At 46.4% G+C, this 22696-nt stretch overlaps 1 protein-coding gene across 8 annotated transcripts in view; it reads right to left on the reverse strand.

Moving 5' to 3' along the window:
- The window catches only part of ASAP1 (ArfGAP with SH3 domain, ankyrin repeat and PH domain 1), a 165311-nt gene that overhangs the window by 110820 nt on the left and 31795 nt on the right, over positions 1-22696 (reverse strand). For 4 of the 8 annotated variants that reach the window (XM_044450446.1, XM_044450445.1, XM_044450439.1 and 1 more), the window contains exon 3: positions 1755-1884. In XM_044450446.1, coding sequence (XP_044306381.1) covers positions 1755-1884 — 130 coding nt within the window. The other 4 variants (XM_044450441.1, XM_044450444.1, XM_044450442.1 and 1 more) reach the window with 4 other exon arrangements.

Genomic DNA, 22696 nt, shown 5'->3' on the forward strand with positions numbered 1-22696 from the left:
TCAGCTTCCTCTGCTCAATACAATTGCTTTAGAAAAACAAATTTGGAATACAGGCTTACATAACAAAAACACAGAGCACTACAAATACACTGTATCTATCAAAAGCATTTCCTTTACCAAGCTACTGTATTTTCATTTAAAATTTCTAGAAGTGTGGCAACCTCTGTGGGGAGTGCATAAAAACAGCAATAAGTGTTTGTTCAGCACAGCACTGAATTGTCAAATTCCTGTTGCTTCCCTACCTGGAACCCACACAAGGTGACAGGGAAGATCAGTTCTTAAAATTATCCTGTTGCACTGCTGACATTCTTGCTTTCAGGCCCAGGCAAGGTGATGACTGGGAAAAATAGCAGGAATTGATATCTTCCCCTGTGAGGCTGGAAGCAAAGTTCTGACTCCTTTTGGTTGAAAGACAGAGATATAAAGGCCGCCAGTTCTGGATGCAAGACTGGATACTGCCATGTCAAGCTGTGTACGTGCTTTTCTGACTTAAAGGGCCAGCAACTATTTAGGCAAAGTTGCTCTCACAGCTGGAAGAAGTGGTTCCTCATCTTAGTACTCCCTCAAGCCTTGAGAAGAAGCTGACAGTAGTTCTTTACTGATTATATGCATCACTTGAGCAATTTTAGATGTGGGAGCACTTAGGTGGAGCAAGTACCACCCATCTCAGCAAAATGGCAAATTGCAAGCCTGAATCAATACCTCAAAAAGAACATGAAAAATCATCATATTCACATATAACTAGTCTTATCCTCCAGTTATTTTATCTAACTATTCAATACTACTGAAGTTTTTTTAATATACAAGAATACTTTTAACGAGGAGACTGTAACTAGTGTTTCAGAATGTCAATTTACGTTCAGCAAAGCAAGAGCATGATCTGTACAATCCCAGTGCATGTGAAGTAAGATCTTCTAGTCCAGAAGAATGAGAAAATGAATTTTGCCTACAAAAATTCATTAAGCCTTTGGAAAATAAAACAAATGCAAGATATACTGCCGACTGGAGAATATAAAACATAACACTGAAGATCCAACTTCCTTCATGAATGGAACCACAACGAGACAACATCAAATTATTTGGTTCCCTCTTACTGGGATTCCTTGCATAAAACTGCATTCTATTCGTGAGAAACACAAATCTGAGCATCTCAGGTTCTTAACAATTCAGTCCACATTATGTACATCCTGCAGACATTAAGAACTGTACATGTACATTCCCTGCAAACATACAACTGCAAACATTCAGAAGGAAGAAACAAACTGAGCTGAAAAGATCTGTTCTACCACCAACTAGCCAGTGCCACTGCATCATTTTGCATAATCTTCCTCGCTTACTTTAGCGCAATCTTTCAACCCCTTCATCTATCCCTTTACTATGTTTTCCCACTAAAAAGAGGTTTTTTCCCCCTAACGCTTGCTATGCCATTAATTATCTACTGCTTCACCTCAGCCAAAGACACATCAAGCTTTATTCATTCGGTATAACCATTTGCTCTGTATAATCTTAACGTCAAACAAACCTGCTACTGTTGCCACTACTGCCATCATTAATGCATCACTAATTAGCAGGACACCATCGAAAGAACATCCATCCTCATTTAACACCCGAACCCTCACAATCTGCCCATGTAAAGAAGCATTAATACTGAATACAATCCAAGAGCACAGTATAGTTGGCAAGACAGTATATACATCAATTGGTTCCCTCATGTATTCACACATGTACAGCAGAAATAACATATATTTATTTACTTCTTCTAGCAGCGTGACTGTATTCCTGCAGTTCTGTAGCCGGGTGGTAAAGCTGGATGTGGTTGGAGAGTTATAATCCTCCGTGGTCTCAGCAATAAACTCCGACACAGTGATCTGGTCCGGCATGATCCTGCCCAGCGGAGAGTGATGATCACAGAGAAGACAGAAGGACAAGAAAACAGGGAGTATTAACTGCAAGGCAGAACATCAACAAGATTTAGCAAGGGAGGAGTGGCAGTAGAATTTTTTTCTTTCTGCACTGTTTTTCTCCTGACCGTAATGTCACCCTGTATGAAAACAGAGAAGGGAGATGCCCTTCAGATCACAGACTGCTCCATCTGAAAATGGGAGGGAGATGTCTTTACTGGGCTGCCTCTGTCCCTACCAACACAAGGCTCCAGCTCTCCTTTCAGGGGAAGAAGTATGCCAGGACAGGGTGTCCCACCACCTCAGGGCTTTACTAAGCATGATCATTAGGAAGGGGAATTGTCTCACACTTACCCCTGTCCTTGCCCCTCTGAATCCACTTCTTAAATTAAAGGAGGCATTTGCATCCTTGATGCATGTTTACTCTAAAGTCCATCCTAATGAAGTTATCTGACAGTAGGGGCTTCCAGACAAGCTTTATCATACACATGCCTTGCCTCGTTCATGGAATTTTACAAGAGGGTCCAGGTGACATCTTGAACTGGAAATCCTCCCATCACTTCCTCCATCCTTTTGTTTTCCAAAACATCTACTGAGGAAGAAAACATGGAATAGCTGCATGGTGCCTTCTGATTCATAGTGCAAGCATAGTTGCATCGGGAAGCATCCTTATTTCAGATCATCCTCAGGACTATATTTCTTATCAGAGGGTGGTCCCTAACTTAGACCGTGTCCAAATTCATTATCAAGGGGAAAAGAGTCTAACAGTCTCCTTGGCTTTGCTATTAACTGCTTTGGCCAGTCCCGGAAATGTGCCCCCTCTAAAAAAAATCAGAGGGAGTGTTTTGTAGTACCACAGATCCTTCCCTTTTTAACCTGCAGAATTCCTCTCATCATTTCCACCCCCGCCCTAGGTTTCTTCCCCCCTCTTAAAAAGAAAAATGTCTAAGTAGAAACACGTCTACTGTTTCTGGATGGCCTTGGGAGAGCAGGAGTCAAGAGTCAAGAGGGTGTCCCCCCCCCCCACCACCACCACCACCACCACCGACACTGGAAAGGAAAGGAAAGGTTCCTAAGCCCCTAACTGGACTTTCTTAGCCCTTTTTCATAGAGTGGAGGAGAGCGAGAGGTGTCCTCTCTCGCCCACCAACACGCACCCCTGACACCTCCCTCAACGAAAACCTGATGAGAAAAGGGGAGCCCCTCGCCCCAGTTCTCATTCCTCTCCTCCCCACTCCCCGCAAGCCAGGACCGGGGCAGCAGGGCGCGCTGGCGACAGCTCCCCCCGCTTCCAGGCTCCTCCGAGGGGCACGGGATGCTGCGTGAGGGGATCTCTTTCTCGCTCCCCGTCCCCCGCCCCACAGCCCCGCCAGAGAGCGAGCGAGCGAGCGAGCGAGACGGGGCAGGCGTCCCTCTTTTCTCCTCAGAGGACTACTAACTTGCGCAGGCGGCCCCCCTCCGCTGAGCCCCCCAAGCCGGAGTTGGGGGGAGGAAGTGAGGGAGGAACGGAGGGGACAGGACGAGGAACGGCGCAGCAAGTCCAGCTCCCGGGGAAGCGAGAGTCCCTCTGCCGGCCCGCGACGCGCGCTCCTCCCCGCGCAGCGCCCGCCCGCTCCCTCCGCCGCTCCGCGCGCTCCCGCGCAGGTTCCTGCGGCCGCTGCCGCCTCCGAGCCCGAGGGAGGGAAGGAGGGAGGCGAGGGGGGGTGCGCGCGACGGGGGAGGGAACGCGCACGCGCACCAGCCCCCCCCCCCCGCGCTTGACAGTTCGTGTGAGAGGCGCGCGCGCCCGAAGCACCAACTCACCAGCGTGCCGCTTCCCCGCTCTCTCTTCCCCACACCCCCCCCGCCTTTTTCCTCCCCTTCACCGGAGGCGGCTGTGGCTACAGTCACGTGAGGAAAACAAGGAAGTAGCAGTGCGCACGCGCCTCAGCGTACCCACTCCTCCCCCCCTTCCCCTCCTTCGCAGTGGGGCTTCGAACAGAGCCGCGCGAGGCTGCGGTCGGTGCGAAGGTTCCATGCGCGCGCCTGCGCCGCCGCCAACCGCAGTCCCGTGTCCCCTGCCCTGAGACACGCGTTTGCCCCGTTCTCACGTTACTTTTGCCGCGCTTGCTTGCTTAGGGACAGATCTGAGTAAACCACATATAGACGTCTCTTCAGATATGCCAAACTGCAATTTCCATCAAGCTGTAGTCAATCTGGCCACTGGATGACTGGGGATGATAAAGGAGGGAATCGACACACCTGGAGGGCCTCTGTTTGGAAAATGTGGCATATACGATTACGCCAGGTAGAGCAATCCTATGGAAGGACGGGAGTGAGATAATGGGGGAAATCCATGTCGGAGCCAGCACAGCTTCCTTCCTGTGGTCGTTCTAGATGTTTGAATGGCTTACAGAAATGTCTCTTTCATACAGATGCCTGCATGCCTAAATGAAAGCATTTTGTGAACAGCAGTATTGTGCTTGTATAGCATTTTGCGAAAACCGTTTACTTAAGGTGCAATCTTAGGCTGAGACTGAAAAAAACTTGTACTCCTATGCTGGCTGGGGAATGCTGGGAGTTGTAAGGCTTTTCTTTCAGTCTAAATATGCATAGGACTGCAAACCAAAGCAATTTCCAGAAGGATATTTGCCTCGGAGTCTCTTGCACCTGCCCCTGGCCCTAATTCATTGCAGAGGCTTCTGTGCAGGAAAGGAAGGCAAGAAAAAGCAGAAGTGTTATTTTACCTAGGAAGCCAAGCCAAAAGGTAAAATATGGCTGGCTGGGAAATGCTGGGAGTTAGATAACTCCTTTCGGCTTAACCAAACTATAGGGTTGCTCCCTTGCACCAAAACAAGGCCCTGCTAACACATTAGCTCAGAAAAGGGAGGACCTCACTTGCGCTGGATCACAGCTTGCCGCAGTGCCCAGCTAAGAACAAAACATTCTCCCACCCACCGACCCACCCCTGTTGTCATGAAAGGCCCTTTGAGCATTGTGGAAATGTCACTGCTTTGGTTGTATTCGGCTGGGGAAAGAGGCAACAGGTACCTTTCCATTAGGGCCAAGAGAAGATGGAGGAAGGGATGACTTTGCCTTTTTTTGATCCCTTTATTTCACTTTGAAACAGAGCAGAATATTAAGCTTGGAGGTGAGTATGGAACGAAGTGAGATGAGAAGAAAAACCAGTATCCAGGAGCAAAAGGTCTCAGTAAAAGCAAACAGTGACATATGCAATGCAAAGTCTTAGAGAGAAAAAGATGATTGAGAGATTTCTTTTCCTTTGTCACATCAGACTATTTTTTAAGCAGACTGACCCAGATTTACAGATTTGTTCCAATCCCTTATTGTTGTTAAGGGGAGGAAGGGCAAAGGCACTCGCAGCCGGATCCTCATCCTCCCTAAGCTGAACTACAAGGATTTAAGAGGGATCTGGGTAAAAGTCAAGCTGAGATAAGCTTTAACTGCAGTAGCTTTTTAATGTGAGGAAGTGCTGATTTGAAAGTCCTTTGAAGAGCATCAGGCCTGTGCTATCCATCCTGGGGACCTGAAAGAAACCCTTGGGTATGAGTAGGAGCGATGCTGCTTATTATACCAATTCCACAAGGAGAAAGGCAGTGTGCCTCTGCCTGGACTGATTCCAGGAATCTCAGGTGCAAATCCAGCATCACAGGGGAAGAGAACGGGATGCTGCACAACATGTCCCCCAAACCACACCTTTTTATGGCATGCTAATATTCACCAATTCATTCCCCATCCTGGTGCACTCCAGATTTGCCCAACTACAGCTATGAGAGCCAGTGTGGTGCAGTGGTTAAGAGCGTGGGACTGGGACTCAGAGGATCTGGGTTCTAGTCCCCACTCAGCCATGGAGCCAACTGGGTGACTGTGGGCCAGTCACACTCTCAGCCCAACCTACCTCACAGGGTTGTTGTTGTGGGGATAAGATGGAGGAGGAGATGTAAGCTGCCTTGAGCCCTTTGTAGGAAAAAGGCAGGATATAAATCGGAAAATAAATAAAAAAATAAAATATCAGGGCTTGCATTCCAACACATCTGGAGGCCACCCAGCTGAAGAAAACCAATCTAGACTAAAATAACACACGGCAGAACCGAAGCAGAAGGTGGGAGGGCAGGAGAATTGGTGAGGCTAGAACAAGTGCTCACTGAGGTTCTCAAAGTCACACAACGGAGCACAATGGAGCTTGGTCCTCACTCCCATTTCCAAATGAGAGCTTTTGTCACTGCTGATAGATAAGGAAAAGTGCACACCTGAGGGCACTGTTTTGTTCTGGTTTGTAGGATGCACCAAATAGGTGCTTCTCCCATTGAAGAAGGCATGAACAGTGATGAATATTTTGAATTTGTGCTTTTGAAGTACTCCTTCCTCTAATGAACCCATTTTGCAAATGGGATTACGAACTCAGGAAGATGTAAACTTTGCCTAAAAGAAACCAAAGCAGTGCTTGTGCATTGGAGGGTGAGAACAAGGCACATTTTGGTGAAAAGGCAACCAAAATGGAATTGTATTACATCCCTGGATGTTGGGAAGTCACATGGCATCCACTGAAGTCAACATCCCGATGTCTACAGGTCCCTGACCCTTCACAGCATTTAGGGTCACGCACCACTCGATGTGACGACGCATCATGCAGCGAGTGCTGACCATTGCTCTGTATTGCTGGTGATGGCAGTGGCTGATGCTGGATTGCTGTGATGATGCCACATCACCTGCCAGCTTCCACAACATGTGACAAAGGGAAGGGAAAAAGGGACTAGATTCAGGCATGCCATGATATTTCTCTTCTGTACCTTTATTGGTACCATTCAGGGCACAGTCCCGAAAATTGCACGTTTTTCTCTTCCCCCAGTCCCAGAATACATGAGATTTATGATTAAAATATGAAGATTTCCATGGGATGTAGGTTCACATCCTATTCTTATTTGGGGATACAAATTAGGGACAGGCTACAGCCAAGTGGCAGGAACCTTGCTTTGTATGCAGAAAGTTTAATATCTGTCACATTCAGGGAGGGCAAGAAAAAGCTACCTGAATTGCTGTGGACTAGTCACCGACTCTCAGGCTAACAGGGTTGTTGTGAGGATAAGCTTGTGAGGAGGAGGATTATGTCAGCTGCCTTGAGTTCCTTGAAGGCAAAAAGCAGGATCTAAATTTCATAAATAAAAATACAACTCTGAAGAATTGTTTCCCATGAAGTAGCAGCTGCACTGACCCTTGCTGCAGGGGATGGTTACTGTCATTTTTAACTTTCATTTACGTAACAGACCATATTTAAGACCACACAATACTTTCTGCAATCTCTGTCACCACAGCTTCCTACATCTCAGGAAAGTTCTGCACAACCACCCTTGGTAAGTACAAACCATTATCAGTATTTTGTATTTCAAACATGAATCTTACATCTGATTAAGAAGTCTGGCACAAGCCAATTCTCAGAGATTATTATTGTTTTCCTTCCCGTATAAACCAATCCAAGTTTCAAGTTCATTTTCTCATTGGTTTAAATGGAGGTAGCAGAGAATGAACTGCATGAGGCATCCACTAGAAATCCACGAGAAAACACATTTCTTAAGAAAAAAAGAAACGTGTTCTCTGGCCTTTCTTAAGAATAAAGCCATTTTTCTAGCGTCCTGATATGCGGTCTGTCTTTGTTGCTTTTAAATGGAACTAGATATATATATAACTGCTTGGGAATGAATCAGCTGTAATAATTGGGCAAAAGATTTACATGCATCACCATGACGAACAATGCATGCATACCATAAATCTGGTTAAATAAATAGAGTGCAATAGATAAAGGCTCTAAACATCACTGCAGTCCCTTCAACACTTAAAGACAATATGGCTGGAAATAAGATAGGGAAGCTTCCACTTTAATCATCTATAATAGCACAATTTCCCTGTATTCTTATTCCAACCTCTCCTGGATGGACTTGGCCCCAGTCCTGACCTTTGATTAAACTTGGCATCAGATTACATGAAACAATTCTGCATAAATTGCTTCCTACTGTGGGACAGCTGGCAACTGGTATAAAGCAAAGCTTGTCCCATGGAAGTCAGGGAAAAAAAAGGGAAGAAGGCAGGAGAACAAAAATGGTCTGAGCTGCAAAGGTGCTTCAGACATGGAGGCCCCCACAATCTGCCTTGAGAATATATTTTGGATCTAGAAGCAGTAACCCTGCCGGGTGGGTTCTTCAGCTGGGTGGCCCTAGTGGCAAACGCATCACGGTATGTAAGGACTTCCTCTTCAGGTTGGATTCAATGGGATCGCTCATTGAACTTCCACCACCAAGATGGTGGAAACATGCACCTTCTTGCCTGAGCCCTTGCCATCGCCCAGCCAGCAAATTCCCAAGGGTACCTTCCCAAACCAGGGCCAAATCCTGAAGTGTGCTCATCTAAACAGGTCAACAGGTTCAGACACCCCTGGGAGTACCTTAATGTGGACTGACTTCCCCAGTATAGACCTATGCAATTGTCAAGATCAACAAAGGAGGCCTTGATGCTTCTACCAGAGCTTGCTGAGTTTGGTAGCAATTTGGTAGCCATCAGGAACTGGGCCTTCTTTGCTTGGGCACGGCATGCCCTCTCCCCTGCTATTCCGGATGCACCGACTATGGCATGCTTTAGTACCAAGCAAGGGCCCATCCCACACCCAGGCCTTCCCTGTGTGGATGCGCTGTCCCGTCTGTGTGTTAATTATGGTGGGATGAGTACATGCTCGTTACGTCTTTACACATAAAACCTAACAAGAACATATGCATTTTATTTTAATGCATTTCCTTTGTAAGCCACGTAGAGATATTTTTAAATACAGAAAGCGAATTCATTTCTGCTTGTGCATCCCTCATAAGTGTGGGTCTCAGCTCTAAAAAATAACCCAGGTTCCTGTTGGCATTTCATATCATTGCTCATTACTCTTTCCTATCATGGTTCTCTCTTGGTATAGTTGTTTCTGAGTCCGAGACGGGTGGTCAAGCACAGTTGAGAGCACGGAAATGTGGCTACAAGGGAAGGGGCTCCCAAACGGTTGCATACTTTCTAGATTCCACTGGGAAGTCTAAGGGGAAGTCCTCTCCCTTTTAAGGTTCTCCAACCAAATTCAATGTTCAACTGAACCGTGGTGGCTCCAGGGTCCCTAAGAACAGCGACACTTTTGTCTCTTCTCCCACGCTCACTGCAAGTGCTAAAATGTTAACACCACCCTTTCAGTAGATATATTGATAATTTTATATTTTGAAGAATCTAAAATGACTGACACGTACACCACATTTTCTAATTTGCAACAAAAGTGGAGAAACCCATAGTCCAGGTCTACCTCATTAAAAGAAATAGTAAGAAAATTACTGGCACTGAGAACCAGTGTGGTATAGTGGTTGAGAGTACAGGACTGGGACTCAGGTGACCCGGGTTCAAGTCCCCACTCAGCCATGGAGTTCACTGGGTGACTTTGGGCTAGTTGCAGACTCTCAGCCCAACCTACCTCACTGGGTTGTTGTTGTAGAGATAAGATTGAAATCAAGAGGAGAATTATGTGACCTGTCTTGAGTTTCTTAAAAGGAATAAAGCGGGATATAAATATAAATACAAAGTCTAAGTTTTGGGACCTTAATCAGTGCTTGAACTATTCTCCCAGTTTAGAAATAGATTTTCTCCCACTTTCTTAAGAGCATCATGAATAAAGCTGCTGTGTACATACACACCCATTGTGTGTCCACTGGAACAAGGATGCACAACAATAATATGACACTGACACTGGAGGAGGGTCGGAAACCAGGGCTTCCAGGTGTTGCTGGATTCTAGCACCTGTCAGACTGCTGGGATCAACAGTCAAGGATGACGGGAGTTGTAGGCCAACACTCTGCCCATCTCTGACAGTGAGAGATACAGGCCTATAGAGCTCTGTGCAGCGCTAAGGACGCATTTTTCTTAAGTTGCCCTTAGAGGGCCAGTAAAACAGGAAGAGGTGAAAATTCACATCTAGGTCTCATGAAAGTCGTCTGGGGAGTTCCCTGTTGCACTAGCCTGACTCCGTGGGAATGTGTGCTCCAACAATTCCTGGTCTTGGCCCCTCACTGGGGGCTTCTTCAGACTCTCCTCCTTCATTCAAGTGCCTCTGCAGGTGTACCTATTCACCTGGCTTTCCCCACCTTTTCTCTCCCCACTTCTCCTTCTAATCTGTGTACCTTACCTTCACTATTTCAATTGTAAAGCTGCCACCAGATTTACCAGCAAATTCAGAGAAGGTGCTACGCCTAAAGACAACTTTAAAATAACCTCAGATAAATAAAATATACCGGACCTGTCTTTATTTTATTTTTAGACCAAAAGAAAAGCCTGAGAAGACTTAACAAGCTGTTTCTGTTTTTTTTAATAGTACAAACGAATCATGAGTGATGGGACGAAATGCATAATATCTCAGAGATAAGTCCCAGGAGGCACACATCCCTGCCCCTGTGCAACCTCTCCAGACTGTCTTGTGATCTTATCCTCTGACTCTTCCAGCAACTGCTTTGCCTTTGACCTTTCTGCCTGCCCATCTGCTCTGATGCCATTTGGCTGACATTGAACATTGAAGTAGGCCATCTATACTATCCCCTATCAGTAGGAAACCTTCATGGCCAGCTCCCAGTTCCCATCTTATATTGTATTTAATCTCTCATTGTGGAATTCAAGGTGGCTTCATGCAGTTCCCAGGTGGTCTCCCCTCCAAGTTCAGGCTGATCCCAGACCTGCTTAGCTTCAATATGGCGGTTGTCTTCTGGGTCTTCAGACCATACACTGGGCCACATATGTAAGAGCCACAGATTTTAGCCTAGCCCTTTAGGGCACAATCTGGTTGTCAGAGTGTTCGACTGGGGAACTGGGAGATCCAAGTTCTAGTCCCCATTCAGCCATGGAGCTCCCTGGCTGACATTGGGCAAATCATAGCTTCTCAGCCTAACCTACGTCACCGGATTGTGCTAAGGATAAAACTGAGAGGGGAAGGAGGATTCTGTAGACCACCTTAGGTTCCTTGAAGGAAATAAACAAAACCAAAGTGGCATATAAATAAATAAAGAGGTGGCCACAAGGTCAGAGCTTCAGAGACTCATCCCAAGGTGGGAACTGAGGCCCTGAGTGTAAAGGCTCTTGTAGTTGGCATGGGGGAAAATGCCAGCTCTGGGCCTTAGACGGGGAGCAAGAAAAGGGGGCCAAAATCAGGTTCTAGCCTGCAGCATCCTGGCCATGCTTCTGCTCATTCTGTGGGGAAAAAAGGCTGAAAGTTGCCACCTAACAGTTTTGCAGGGCAGAAATCTTCTTCTCCGCACTCCTTCTGTCATGCATAAGGTGCCCACAATTTTTCCAAGCTCACTGGACTGCATTATTCAACAGAAATTCTTAAAATCCTACATAGAAGCAAGTTCCATGGAAATAATGTAATCCCATTTCAAAGTAACTTAGTCATATTAGTACAGTTAGGATGGAAGTAATTGCTGCTGCATGGTTTATAACAACCATGGCACACCGACTATATATGCACATATTTGCATATCGGTTCTATGTTAGGTTGTACAAGAAGGTTCTAACTTCAATATTGAGTCCGGTATTTGCCTTTTCAACATAAGCTTTAGGTGAAAACTCTTGAGCGGTTTCTCAGAAGCAAAGCAATGTGCTGATGCAGAAATACAAACAGCTGACAAGTATTTGTACCCACATTTTTAAAAATGCATTTGTGGCTGGGGAGGGAATTTAATTCTGTTTTCTAAAATCTTTCAGCAATACTTTCTGATAGAAATGGTATATTCTTGGTTTTGATTTCATGGTATCACCTTTGTTGCAACTCTTTCCTTGTATCAAATCAAAGCATGGTTTAATAATATGGGCTTTCTAATATATGCATTTGTGTATCACTTTTCCAGCCAAGACATTGCAGAAAGGAGATTGGATACATGATGGCTTTTTTTCTGGGCCCTCCCTAATGCACATGGACAGGGAAATACTTCTGCAAAGCTTGTTACAAGATTGCATGGGACAAGCCCACACAGTTTGAGAACCATGAAAGATCACAGTTTACCATATACTGTGACCTGCCAGAAGCTTGAAAGCTTCTGTTTGTGCAGGCATCAAAACCAAGAGGTTCATTAAGGCCCTGGTGGGTGTGCCTTATATGGTTAGTGGGCTCAATTCAGCTTGATTGGCCTCCAGTTATGCAGGATAAAAACATGGAGTGCAAATGGAAGAGACAGATGGGTTTGTAGGAGATATTCAGATCTATTTAGGGGTCTCTGCTTGAAATGTCCCGTTGACCCTGTCAGGTAATTCCATTCTGGAAGACCAAAAAAAAGGTGCATGGTGGTAATATTCATTAACATCAATCTTAGACTGATGGGAAGAGATGGTAATTCATTTGCTCATTTGGACCCAGCTGGGACTATCCATTTCATTTCATACAGGTCAAGCAATCAATAGTCCAGCAGGTCATTCTCTTGTTGCCATTACTAGATAATGCCTGTTTTGCATAATTGTACACGTCTTCCATCCATATACTTCAACTCTACTGAAATCAGAGGTTCTCTTCAACATCACCATATCTATAAGTACCTGAAAATCTAGAGTAGGATTCCAGATAATTTGATCTAATGCCTAAACAAATCTAAAGCTACACTAGGATTTGTGCCCCAGTGAGTTGCTTATGCATCTATGGCATGGCACAAAAAGATGATGTTGCACATTATAATTAGGCCTGTTTCCCAATGAAAGAAAACTTAATCATTTAATAATATGAATTTATTTTAAAAGATTATTTTATTGGTGAAATCAGAATCCATTTGGCTTGTCCTATGGAGCAAAACAAATGGCTTGTTTGTTTGTTTGTTTGGAAGATGCATGCATGCATGCGTTACAGCAGCCATAATTTTGGGAAAGGTGACCCCCTCTTCTTCCCAGATGGGGAGAATGTCTCTTAATAGGGTGCTTCCCATCTGCAATCTTTACAAATACTGGTATGAGAATTGATTTCAGATTTTAAAACTGGCTACCAGTTAACTCAGGAGCACCGAGTTGATTGACATGCTTTTAATCGATCTGTTTAACCAATTAGGGGAGATCCCTTCAGCCCCTAGACATTTTCGGAGGAGCTATAGGATTTTCCAGATTCCCAAAGGTGGGAGATTGGTTTCCAACCTTTGACCTGGAGTTTGGCACTCTGATCCCTCTTCCCCTCGTGACTTGCAGGAAAGAACAACACTGGCTGTTCTCTGAGGTTGGGAAAGCAACCTCACAGGTGGATGGAAAGGGGCTGAGAGTGGGACAGAGTGGGAAGAAGTCTAGGGAGATCAGGACAGGAGGTATCTTGAACCCTCTCCCACCCCCTTCGCACTCCTGAAATGCTGCTGTGAGACAGTTGAAAACATTTAGCACAAATGCAGAGACGGAGAAGCACGGAGGGATCCACTCGGCACTGGATAAATCTAAGCCCCTGAATTCGAGTGCTTATGCTCATCTGCATAAGATTATGCCAGCAATTGGGGCAGCCTTAACTTTATTGCTCTTTATATTCCTGTCTGCGTTATATTTGTCCATCTATTGTTTGATTTGATTAGAAAGGAATGGTGGGTGAAGATTTTCTCATCAACTGCTGTCCAGTCTTTTTACCTGGAGATTCTAGGGGCTGATCCTGCAAGCTTTTCCAGGCAAGCACAGGCTGAACCACTGAGAGATTTCTCCTCCTGTGAGCTGACAATATTTTATAATTAAATGATGACAAGATCATGGCTGACTTGGAATCTGGCCCAGAGAAAATACTTAGCATACACACTTGCTAGGCTTGTCCTGGTGGCCCAAGTAATTAAGTTTCAATTTGCTTTGATGGGATGCACATCCAATCCAAAGCAATATTATGCTCTTTTAATGGTGCAGCCAGCCACTTGAACTCTGCATAAAATATGTATTCCCCCCTTCCTAAGTTTGCAATGCCTAGTATTTTGTTAGCAAATAAAGCTTCTCTCAGTGTGATTTATACTTGTCTGTGTATGCATATGAGTGTTGGGGGCGTGAGGCATAATCAAAATTCTGCCCCAAGAAATCATGGCTCTTCAACCTGGATAATTATCCTGTATAAAGCAAACCAATCCAAATCTGCAAGTCATTTTCCCATCATTTTCCCACTGCAAGGCACTGGGAAGAAAATAGGTCCTTGTAAGGTGCTATAAGACTTTTAACCAGCTCTATTGGATGCGGAGGGCCCTTCTCTCCAAAATTAAATGAAGGAGGCAGGTCTTATGCCATGACTCCGCCCCCAAGCAAATTGATACAAGCATGTGGGCTTTTTCTCTTTTAATGCACAACTTCATTGATGAGAAAAGCCAAGCAAACAGTGGCTGTTAAAGCCAAAGCAGAATGTTACACTCAACGCTCATTGACTTCTATAGAAATCTCAGCCATAAAATGCAAAATCCCTTTTCTGTGCACAGGCTTTGGCATTTTGATGTTTATGCAAATACTTGCATGTGTTTTCTTTAGAAAAAGAGGCTTTCAGATAAGTAAGGCAGTCCTTTCCCTTTATCTTGTATGATTCCTCTTTATCTTCTTAGGGGAAAAAAGGCTTGTTATTTTGACCAGCATTGACAGTGAAAGGAGGCCTTATTTATATTTCTTCATTTGTGCGTAGGCTTTTAATTGTGTTTTTCAAACAATGGCCCTCAAACCAGCATACACATGAAGGAGCAAACTCCCCTTGAGATCTAGATGATGATGATGATTAAAAACAACAACAACAGGAGAATCCACAGAAATTATCTTCCGGGGGCAGAGCAAAAAACACAAAGGAAAATATAGAATAGAGCCTCTTCCTCGCTGCAGAAGGAAATCAACAAAGGGGGCATGGGAAGTTGTTCCAGAGCTTTAGGGCAACTGAACTGCTCCTTGCGAATTTCAATCTAGCATCTAAATGAGATGGCATTTGGCACCGGCACACTGTGGAGGCTTGGCCCTTAGGAAAGAAGCGTTTTTTCGTGGAGATCCCCCTTCCTTGGGCGTGTGTGCACCGTGTGCAGGGACGACTCCAACGGTGACCGTGACTGCGCCCCTGCCAAGAGCCCCCCGGGGTCGCTCCTCTCTTCAGCCTTGCCATGGGCTCGCCCACCTGCCTCTCATTCTGGTCCAGGCAGCAGTGACGGTGAAGCAGGTGAGCAGGAGCTGTCCCTGCCGATCTGCTCCCTGGCTCTCTACCTGCCCAGCAGGGCAGTGGCACCCACAGTGAGACCGGGGATAGCAGCAGGTGCGGCTGTGGGCCGTGCTGGCGAGAACGTAGGTGCAGGGGGTGCACGGAAGGAGTTTCAGTGCTCACCCAGGCCCACTGCAGCGCTTTATGCCAGTGGACTTTCGGTGACTTGCTGCTGAAGCTTTGAGCGCAAGGGACAAAGTCATCAAAGCGCCGGAGACCATTCCTGTCTATGGGAACAAGAAAATGGGTTCCTTCACCAACGTTTTTGGGGTGGGGTCTAATCCTTCTCTCTGCCCCGAGTGTCACAGTCTCTGGGGTGTGAAGCAGGTTTCATCCGCCTTCAGCTGTATCCTAGACTGCAGAATATATACTTTCCCCATACAACTGAATGGGAACCACTGACAACCAAGTCAGTGTTTCAGAGTTGGCGTACTGTACTCCACAGACTCTGCCTTCCAAGCAAGCCTGACCTTTATTTAAACAAGCCTTTCCACTGAGCCGTCTCGGGCCAGGGAGAGGATATTACCAGGTCACATAGCCCGTTCAGGGTGAACCCAGTCTTTTCGTCGCATTGCTACACTCTGCTTTAATTGCATAGCCCCATCCGACCAATTTATTAGACGTGTGATATTGTAAGCTGTCCAGAGATGGACCGTAATGGACGGGTTAGAAATACCGTAATTAATAAATGAAATACCCTGCCCAAACTAGAGCAGGGATGTTGAACCTCAGCACCACAGGCCAAAATATTCTTGTGGGATTTCCCAGGAGGCCACAGCTCCTTCTCCAGCCACGCACTGTTTTCCCCCAAGCTCTGGTCATTAGACTTTCCCCAGCTCTTGTGCGTTCTTCCCCCACTGCAGAAGGTTGGAATCCCTTTCTACAGGCTTAGTCAATGACAGGAAGACATTAAGCCAAATATGCTGGAGCTTGAGGTCAGTCTGGCATTTGGCCTCCACCACTGTAGCCTTCTGGAATTCAGCCTCAGCGCCTCCCCAAAGTGCTGAAAGAGGCTCTGGAGCAGGCACGTGGTTGGGATGTAACCTGAGCTTGGTTTAGCACTCCATTCGCTTGCCGGGCACTTGTGAGGAACACTCTCCGGCAGTGCCGATTGCCAAGCGCATGAACCACAGAAGTATTTTTCTTTCTCGTTTGCAGCGATCGCCTGTTTTAGATACTCCCACCAGCTGATTTGATATTTAAAGCCATCAGCAGCTTTCAACTGAGGGGGCTAGGGAAGTGATGGGGGAAGACGGGGGTGCTGGATTTGAGACTTCTGAGTCGCTGTGGAAATACAGGCAAGCTCTTCTGGAAACAGCTCGGCCAATCTGGGCACGTTGGAGCTGCGAAGTGGGACGGTGAATAGAAGGGCCCATTTTCCATTTCCCGTTTCAATATTAATGTGGTGGAGACGGGTTGCAAAAAGAGACAATTGTTTCGACACGGCGGATAACATTTTGCTAATGCTAACTTTGTGGACATGACAAATGCCAGGCCAGAGGGGAAGGGAGCCTTCTTGCTAAATAGCAGCCGTGGATGGCAGGGAGGGACCCAAGGGGGAATTGAAAAGCAGGAGGAGGGCCAAAAGAAGGAGAACCTGCAGGAAGGGAAATGCCACAGGCCTGGGGAGCCGGAAAAGGAGAGGGTCTGCAGGGAACAGAGATGCAAGCAGGAAGCCAGAGTTGGGCTGGACCAGGGAGATCTGGGTTGAGCCACGAAGCCTGGAGGATGGCCTTTATCCCCTCCTGATCTCTCAGCTGCACCTGAGGTTCCGGATGCTCATGGGGACAGCACAGAGAAAGCCCAGTGTGTGCCAAACGCGGAACGTCCTAGGGCGGTCTTCCCGACCTCGATCCCCAGATATTGTTGGATTGCAAGTCCCAACGTCCCTGAACACCAGCCATGCTGGCTGGGGATGATGGGGGTGGTAGTCCAACCACTTTGCTGGGCCAGAAGGTTGCGAAAGGCGGAATGCAAGGCACATGAAGGAACAGCTTTGGGAAACATGTGTAGACCCACCACTGCTCAGATCAGTACTAGATGTCAGTGTGCAAAAGCTAAAGGGGGGGGGGTTCTCAAGAGCATCCCCCCCCCAAATTTTCTGTCCTGCGCAGCTTGGGAGGCAGAACATGTGGCAAGTTTTAAACCTCTCCTGAAAATATGCCTGTTTATGCAAAGTCCCCTTTGCTTTCAACTGATATTAAGATGTTGCATCCTTTTAAGTTTTTCTATTTTAAAACATTTTCAATTTGTTTCTGTTTCTTCTTTATGCCTGTGGTCATTTCCTAAGTCCTTTAATAGTTACTTTTCCCATTTCAACATGTAAACTGCTTACAGATTTTACAACACCAAGCCATATCCTGGTATTACTAATATATTAGCAGTAGCGATAGAAGCAGCAGCATTTTATAGTAGAGTTTATAGGAGCAGATTTAATTAAAACTGCCAATGGGGCAATCCCCAAACCAGATTCAAAACCATGCTTGGGGAACCTAACCCGTTCCCGCCCACGTGCTGCGGTTCATTCAAGCTCACTGCATCATTTTGGGCCTCCCAGGCAGCAGCTCTCCTGGTTATTTCTGATGTTTCTTAGCCCAGCTGGAAGTGCCGATGTTACCCAAAAAGAACCTTAAATAGTTAGGACCTGAACTATTTGAAGGACTGCCTCCCCCTTTCTCAGCCCGATGATGCTCTGCAACCTGCAAGAAAGCCCCTTCTCATTTTGCCCACCTGTGAGGGCAGTCAGGTGGGCAACTACACAAACACAGCCTTTTTGGAAGTGGCCCCGCACATCAGGAATGGGTTGCCCTCAAGGTTCTATCAGGCCCAGCACTGCAGCCTTTCAGGAAGGCTCTCGAAATCTGCTTGGTTACTTTGGTTTTCCCCTAATTATATAGGCGCATTTATAGTTGTTTGTAGATGGTTTCTTTTCTTTCTTTCTCCAAGAAAGGAGATACAAAAGAGTGCAACATGCATAGGACCATTGCATTAATTTCTCACACAAGCGACGTGATGCTTAATGTGTTGCAACAAGTCCTACCCTATAGGAAGCAAGATATGCCTGACATTCAAGCTGGATAATGAAAAGGAAGAGGCAATCAAGATCATAATGCAAATCCATGTTAGCTGCTGGAGCGCACCAAAGAAGTTGCAAAGACAACCAGTCTGTGCTTTATAGACTACAACAAAGTCTCTGACTGTGTGAATCACGAGGAACGGTGAATAGTCCTGGACGATGTGCCACAGCACTTAACTGTGTTGATGCTTAACATGCATATGCAGAGACAAGAAGCTAGTAGTTAGGACAGAATAAGCAGAACCAGAATGGTTTCCTCTAGGCAAAGGCATCCGACAAAGGTATATTTTATTCCCCCATCTGCTCAATGGTACACAGAATATATTATAAAGAAAGCTGGATTAGAATCAAAGGAAGGAGTGACACTTGGCAGAAAACACATCAATCAGTGAAGGCCTGTAGAAGACACCATACCGCTGGCAGAAAGCAGCAAAGACTTGAAATGCCTGCTGATGGGAATGAAAGAATAAAGTACAAAATCAGGACTGCAGCTGAATGTGAAGAAAACATACATCATGACCACAGACAAATTACAGAATGTTGCTGATAACAATGAAGAAATCTAAACTGTAAAAGACTCTACGTACCTCATATCCGTCCTCAATACAAAGGCAGAGTGCAGCCAAGAAAGTCAAAGAAGACTGAGACTCAAAAGGGCAGCAATTAAAGAATGAGAAAAGATAATCAAACGTAAGAACAGTTCACCGGAGGCCAAATCCAAGAACAATCCCACCACTTATTCCCAGTCACTGTGTATGGGCATGGAAGCTGGGCAGCGAAGGAGGCTGGCAGGACGAAAACTAACACATTCGAAGCATGGTGCTGGAGGAGAGCTTCCAAATACCCTGGACCTACTGAAAGACAAACAAGTGAGTCCTAGAGGAAATCAGGCCAGGGCTTCCCCTAAAAGCAAGAACGACAAACCTGAGACTATCAACCTTCAGACACATCATGAGGAAGCCAGAATCCCTGGAGAAGACAATCATGCTCGGGAAAGTCAAAGGCAGAAGAAGAAGAGGAAGACCAAATATCAGGTGGCTTGAATCCATAAAGGAAGCCGCACCGTTGAACTTAGAAGAGCTGAGTGGGGCTGTTCTGGAGAGAATATTTGGAGGACTTTCGTTCATTATAAATTGGGCATGACTTGATGGTACATAAGAACAAAACACCTTAGGAGAACTCTTGACCTGAAGGGCAACCTAGAAATAATGAGAAAGGGAAACGGCACAAAGCTACTCCAAAGTCTGATAGAGCCATTTCTTGGGGTGTCTTGGGGTGCTGCTAATACTGTGAAATGTTTCACAATTTGTTTCAGTGTCCTAGAAGAGAACGCTGCATCGCGTTAAACCCCTAAGAGAAGTAGGAGCCATTGCGAGGTCAAAGGGGGGTGGGGAAGCTGTCCTCTACAGCTCCCCAGGGAGCCATTTTTCTCCCTTTCCCAGATCCAGCTGTCCCTCAGAGTGCATTAAAGGAAATGGTTGTTTTGTTTTGTATCTAAGTGGTGCTGTTTAAACTGCTATAAACATCTCAACGTCAGTGTGCCCGGCCTTTGTTTTTTCAGCAGCCTGGTACTCTGGAAGTGTCAAGCCAGTTCCACGGCTGCTCTCCACCATCTGCCTGAAAAGGCTGCTGAAAACAGAAAAAGATCCCAGCCTGAACACTGAGCTGAGCATCAGGAACAGCATGCAATAAAGATGACTTATGTGCTGATTCAGTTTTGCCTTTTGTGTTTGGTTGTTGTCATGCGAGAGCAAAGTCACGCTGACAATCACATTGTGGCACTGCAGATGGGCAGGAAGAACAATGAGCAGCCAGGCCTGTGCTTCAGAGCCTCTGCATCTGGATAAGAAACTGAAAACACAGCACATCGGAAATGAATGCCAAGCTAAAGTGGGGGGGGGGGTGCGAAGGGGGCTGGGGGAAGCATAGGACAGCCTCAACCTGCGTTTTCTGTCACTGCTTTCCCTTGCCAAAGTCCCTTGACGATCGGTAGGAGAGGGAAAACGACAGCAGCAGGTTCTGTTCTGATAAATTATTGGCTTGTTTATATTTTAGGCTTGTGCAGAACCCATGTGGGCTGGGAATTATGAGGGGCACCCCAACACATCTGCCAAGCACCCTTGGGACAGCTGTGAAACGCTCCTTAATGCGACGTGCAGCAGCAGTCCTGAGTTGTCGAACGTTTGCATAAGAAACTCAAGGTTTCACACTTCCTCTGGAGGCCGTCAGTTCTCATGCATCAGCCAATGTGGGAGAGACTCCAGGTCTGCATTCCCCATTTGAACAAATGTCAGAGTTCTGCTATATTTGTGTTTGAGGAGGACAAAAAGGGGGAACGCGCCTGTTAACATGAGGACATCAAAAACTGTGGAAGATTTAACATACCTCAGCTCAGTCATTAATTTAGATGAAGATTGTGGGCAAGAAATTAGAAGAAGACTGAGACGTGGAAGGGCAGCGACGAAGGAACTAGAAAAGACTGTCAAAAGTCCGGAGGTTTCACTGAGACCAAGGCCAAGCTCATCCATGCAATATTATATTCCCGATCATTATGTATGGGTGTGAAAGATGGATAGAGAAGAAAGCCGACAGGAAGAAAATTTATGCATTTGGGACATGGTGCTGCAGGAGAGCTCTGTGACTATGCGGGACTGACAGAAAGACAAACAAGCAGATCCTGGATCAAATCAACTCAGAGCTTTCTCTAGAAGCAAAAACGGCAAAGTTGAGACTCTACTTTGGAGCATGAGAAGGCAAAACTCCCTGGAAAAGACCATCACGCTAGGGAAAGTCAAAAGCAGAAGAAGAAAAGGAAGATCAAACAAGAGGTGGCTTGTCTCCAGAAAGGAGGACACCTCCCTGAGTTTCCAAGAGCTGAGCAGAGCTGTCACGGATAGGACATTTTGGAGGGCTTTCACTCGTACGGTTGCCAGAAGTTGGAGATGGAGGCACATCACAACAAGGCTATGAGGCCCAGAAGCATTTGGAATATTGTTCCTGAGAAAGCAGGGGGCCATTTCATGCGCTGTATTGAGGACTCCCTTCACAAAAGGTTCTGAGCCTTCAGCTGGTCCACAAATGGAGAATTAAGGTTACTAAATGGCAGGACCAGCATCTGGGATAAGTCTGTGAAAGGCCCTCACCACAGCTGGGACCCAGTGACAAGAGCCTCACCACTCGCTAGTGCAATCCACTTGTTCACCAGACCATGGTGGGGAAGGAGGAGCGGATGGCCCTGCCTCTTGGCTTCCTACCTGTCTGGCAGGAAGAGGTACCTCAGGTGAGAAAGGGGTTATGGTGGAACAAGGGCAGCTGGGGACTGTGGCCCTGAGAAGGTCGACTCCCTGAGGGAAGGGTCCCCGTTGAGGATGCTTATCCTTGCACGCCTGCCTCTGCTTACACAGGTAAGAGAAGTGGAAAGGATGGCTGGGTGGACACAAATGCGGAGGCAAAAGAATTAGCTGTGTATGCCTCAGTGGAGTCGAATCTTGAGGGGCGAACGGAGAGTTCAGGCATCTTCTGGGGCCTGCGCTGGAGTTCACAGATGCACTGGAAGGGTGTCATCAGTGGGGGAAGGCAATCCAGGGGAAGGCAGTGGGAGTGAGGGAAAGGACTCCCCCGGGAGAGAGCGCTTGCAAGGCCAAACGGACCATGTTGTTCTTGTGGTCTCAGGTAAGTGAGTCACCTTAGCAGGCCCCTTCCCAGCCTGACGGTCCTGGGAAGGCTGTGTAGCAAATTGCAGTGGTTCAGCTGGTTTGTGGGCCTTTAAAATTGTAAAACTGATTTTACTTACTTGTTCAAAAAAAGGAAAAGAAAAGAGGAAGAAAAAATAGGGGGCCCATGCCTCAGCTCTGTCTCTGTCCTTCCCTCTCCCCCACAACCCCTTGTCTGGACAGAGGTGAGATCTTCACTCTGGTGTCCGACAGCCTCCTGCCCACGCAGGACCCTGCTAGTGCAGAAGCCACGGCTGTGTCATCATGAGTCCAGATGTGGGGCAAGCACCACGCAGCCCAGTATTCCTGGGAATGAGCTACAGTCCACAGCTGTAGCTTGGCATGGCTGGAGCTTCCACAGTTTACGAATACAAAGGCTCAGGCAAAGTGGAAGAGGGCCTAGCATTGTTCTCCACCTGTACAACTGCACACTGAGCCAGTATAGCAAGCCATTTTCCTTTGCTAAACTGGGGAGGCGCAGGTCGGCAGCTGGATGGGTGACCACATGCGAAACCATAGCAAATCACTATGCTTGATGACCTAATAGCTCCCTTCCAACACTTATTCTATTCTGTTGCATCATTATTGTCTTTTCCGTGCCAGTGAAGACTTAAAACAAATCCCAAGCATTTTAAAAATGTCTTAAGATCATTGTAAGAGCCTAAGTGCTTTTTAAATTCTGGGTTAATGTTTTTGCTGCAGCTGTCCTTATTCATTAATTGATTCATTCCTTTGTTTATTCAGTTTTGCCCTGTGGTTGAGTTCTATTCTGTTTGATTTGTTGCGTTTTTATTGTCTC

This window comes from Varanus komodoensis, unplaced genomic scaffold, assembly GCF_004798865.1.
Source record: "Varanus komodoensis strain SLA01 unplaced genomic scaffold, ASM479886v1 scaffold66, whole genome shotgun sequence".
Taxonomy (NCBI): domain Eukaryota; kingdom Metazoa; phylum Chordata; class Lepidosauria; order Squamata; family Varanidae; genus Varanus; species Varanus komodoensis.